We start from the raw sequence: 3,935 nt of genomic DNA, 5'->3' as shown, positions 1-3,935 counted from the left end.
TTTTCGTTCTTATTTCTCAAAAATTGTTCGCGTGTTCAAAAAATGTTCGAATTCCAAAAATTGTTCACATTTTCCAAAGAATTCAAAATTTTGAAATTTGTTCCCATTTTCAAAAAAGGTCAGAGTATAAAAAATTCATGTTTGCCGAAAATTGTTCGCAAATTTTATAATTTGTTCGTATTTTCTTGAAAGTTCAGAGTTTCAAAATTTGTCCATGATTTCAAAATGTGTTCCAATTTTTCAGGATTGTTTCATGCTTTCAAAATTTTGCTCACAATGATGAAAAATGTTCACGATCCAAAAAGTGTTCAGTTTTTTCAAAAAGAACATGTTTGAAATTTCAACATTTTTCAAATCTATATTTATCCTAGCTCTTAAAGTACTGAGCTTTTCCTTATTCACGAATGCTTGGTTGGTGCCTTGGTATGCCGTTGCGTCTGAGGGAATTAGGTATTGTGTTAGACACAGCCACATCACTAATAGTTGGAATTTTGAATACCACGGTCTGCTGTTGGGCCGGCCCATGTGGCCACTTGTCTGTACGTCCGGCTCCTATTTGCCGCAAATGCGGCAGCTAGGAGGGCCTAACGACATATATATATCCGCGCCCTGAATATTCGCTCAAAAAAAAAACCGCGCCCGAAAAGGGAAGAAGATAATTTTTTTTTTTTGTGTTTTTTTAACACAGTACAGACGCAAACGCCCATACATACGTGCATACATTCACCCTCTATGAAAGGACACGCGCACACCCTACAATATGAGCATCTTCGAGATACTGAGCCGGCAAATCATTTTGAGATTTACGAAGTCATCGTAGGCGCCTCGTCATCGACAAGAACATCTCCTCCCACTGAAAGTGCATCGCCGAAAATCCTAAAATAAATTCAAAAATAATGCGAGCACCATGACTTAAATAATGGTGGGCTAAGGATAACAATGTCCCCCTGACCATCAAACCACACATTGGTTCGCATTTTATTTTTTGATGAGGAAAAACGAAGTTCTTATGGGCCGGAACTTATGCCAATATAAACGAACGAAGCAATTTTCATTTCTTCCAACACGTTACACTATGTACAACTTCTCAAGCGTACAGGGAAAGTCCGTACGTGCCCGGATGGACGCACCGGACTAGACAAGCGTGTTGCAGGAGGCCGTGGCGGGGTCGTACAATGCCGGGAGCAGGTACTTCCTCCCGTTGGCGCCGTTGGCATTGTAGCTAGCGCCGGTGGTGGGGTCGACGAGCAGGTTGCCGGCGTAGCCCGGGTACGCGCCGCTGCCGTAGACGCCGGGGCACGCCGTGCACGCCTCCAGGGACGCGCCCTTGGGGCCCTGGTAGTAGCCGTCCCCGTACGGGTTGCTCACGGTGCCGGCCACCATGGTGGCGAGGACCATCACCATGCCGTCCATCCCGACGTTGCCGTTGGGCGCCACCAGGGGCGCGCGCTGCGGCCCGTACTGCGGCTGCGCGAACGGCCACGCGCACTGCCCGGGGCACTGCTTCACGGAGTTGCCGACCCAGATGTGCGTGGAGTCGTCGCCGGCGGACGACCCGTGCCTGCCGCACCGGCTGCTGCAGAAGCCCTCCACGGCGACGTCCTCGTCGGTGAACACCAGCGCGATGCCGCCCTTCTTGGCGCCGATGCTCGCGGCGAGCTGGTCGATCTGGGCCAGGGTGAGCGACGTGCCGAGGGAGCACTGCTCGTCGGTCACCTGCTCGGCGAGGAGAACGTGCGTGGCGGCGGCCTCGCCGTTGGCGGCAGCCGCCTTGGACAGGTAGAGCTGCTCGATGGTGCCCCACCACTGCCCGACCGAGGGCGTGGCGGCCCCGTCAGGTGCGGAGTTTAGCGAGACGACAAAGTCGGAGACGATGGACCTCTGCGCGGGCGTGAACTTGCCGTACCAGAGGATGGACACGGGGATGTCGCCGCTGAGCACGCCGCCCTGGTGGTACGTGAGCCGGTCGCTCTCCGGAGGTACGTACAGCTCCATCAGCCTCCTGCTCCCGGCGGAGAGCTGCGCCAGGCTGAGCACCATGGCCACTACTACCAGAGCAATCGTAGCCATTGCCGACTTGCTGAAACTGCACCGTGGAAACGAAACACTTGCGATCTACGAGAGCTAACACTCGGTGATCGAGCTCCTACTCTTGCTTGTGACTTGGTGCGGTGGTGATGGGATGAGTGGACTTGCACCCGCTCATGGCTCTTATTTATAGGCGTGGTCGCGGCCCGACTCGTGCGACTTCGGCGATGGTTCCTATCCTACTCCGCTCGTACACCCCTACCGTCCTGCGTGCGGCATGTAGTCTGATCCGGGCAAGGGCGGTATGGCGTGGCGGGCGGGGGGACAGAGCGGGGGCAGGGATGAGCTGTGCAGCGCACGCACGCCGGAGCGTGTCGCTCGCGCCGCGCGCCGCGCTGCCCAGTTGCTTCCGGGCACGGCTCCAGACGCAGCGGCGACGCACGCGAGTCAAATTTGGGGCGATACTCTATTCCCGCTCCAACGGATGACGACATGGCTTGGCTGTGCAGATTCGCGTCGCCTATCGATGAGCGCCACAGCTGTCCGCGGAAGGTTCCCAAGGGCAGAGGGTCAGCTTTGGGCGGGCGGATGGATATGTTTCAGTGAACTCATCGATGAGCTTCCATGTATGACGGTGGCGCCGGGGAGTGCAAACTTTACACCGGCCAAACCGCGGTCCGATGCCTCCCTAGTCATGGCCGGCGCCGGCGGGGAGAATGTAACTAGTGTATCCGTTGTGTTGGCTGGTCAGTAGACGGAGTGATTTGCTCGCCGTGGTAAACGGGTTACGGGACTACTGTAATTTGCACAAGGTGTTTTCTTCTTTTTGAATTTTCGCACAAAGTATTTCAATGGTCACACGCCACTGTGGTTAATGTGGACCGACTATAGGTGAGTTGCGTGAAAAAAATAGTGTTAGCCAAATTTTTTGAGCATCAGATTTAAATCCAATGGCTCCCGCATGTTCTTCCTCGGAGCATATTCAACAGCGACCCTATTTTAGGGTCTAACCGTTTCATAGGCCTTTTGAACCCAAAAAACACCCAAAAAATCCTACGTCCGTGTAATGCTACGAACATTTTACGTAAATGTCCTAACAAACTCAACCCCACCCCCCACCCCCTCCCTCAATTTATGTAAATCACAATCGTTTAAGGGAAGTTTGGGTAAAAAAACATATCCAACATATGCCGTGAACCCGACATAATTTAGAGGATCCTGTACCAAGTTCCCTCTGGATTGCGGAAAGATGATCTCTCTCTAAACTTTTGCCGGCAAGAAAACCGCTTGAAACTTCACCGCACGTGTCGCCGCCATCACGCCACACCGGCGCCCCATTGCGCCGTCTCATGCCGCACCTTCCCTCGTCGGCTGTCGACACGCCTGGGCACCGCGCCACCACGTCGGGCCGCCGCCGCGCTGCATCTTGCCAGCCACTGTCACACATGACAGTGGCTTGCGGGCCCTGAGCCATTAGGTAGGATTGTTTAGTGATAAAAAACAGAAGAACAAGTTTAAGGAACTGACAAAAGTTACTCTTACAAAACTTCTTCTAAATTTTAGACTCATCACGTAAAACCGATTTTACAGGAGGGTTTTTAAGTGTGTTGTTGGAGTTACTCTTAGCTTGGTTGTCAAGTTAGCAGAAACACACATTTTAAAATGGCATATAATGTAAATTGAGTTTAAAAATAGAAGAGACCGAGGTCGTGATTCTCTTATACGGTTGTACGACTTTACGGCCCAAACTAACCTTTCTGATTCAATGGTTTGGGTTAGTATCTACTCTCTTCGTTTCTAATTATAAGATGTTTTAGATATTTCTATATGACTATATGAACTATATACCGATTGAAATGAGTGATATACACACTAAAACACGTCTAGATATATATGAATACGAGAAA

At 51.4% G+C, this 3,935-nt stretch overlaps 1 protein-coding gene across 1 annotated transcript; it reads right to left on the bottom strand.

Moving 5' to 3' along the window:
- Nucleotides 1-1,032: 1,032 nt before the first annotated feature.
- On the bottom strand, nucleotides 1,033-2,246 carry LOC123141837 (protein PHOSPHATE-INDUCED 1). The gene has a single exon (XM_044560904.1). The coding sequence runs from the start codon at nucleotides 2,068-2,070 to the stop codon at nucleotides 1,135-1,137; it is 936 nt and encodes a 311-aa protein (XP_044416839.1). The 5' UTR covers nucleotides 2,071-2,246; the 3' UTR covers nucleotides 1,033-1,134.
- Between the last annotated feature and the right edge of the window lie 1,689 nt (nucleotides 2,247-3,935).

This window comes from Triticum aestivum, chromosome 6D (genome assembly GCF_018294505.1).
Source record: "Triticum aestivum cultivar Chinese Spring chromosome 6D, IWGSC CS RefSeq v2.1, whole genome shotgun sequence".
Taxonomy (NCBI): Eukaryota; Viridiplantae; Streptophyta; class Magnoliopsida; order Poales; family Poaceae; genus Triticum; species Triticum aestivum.
This window is presented reverse-complemented; position numbering and strand designations above follow the sequence as displayed.

Coding starts and splice junctions, on each gene's coding strand:
- LOC123141837 (XM_044560904.1), bottom strand. CDS start 2,070: ATGGCTACGATTGCTCTGGTAGTAGTGGCCATGGTGCTCAGCCTGGCG.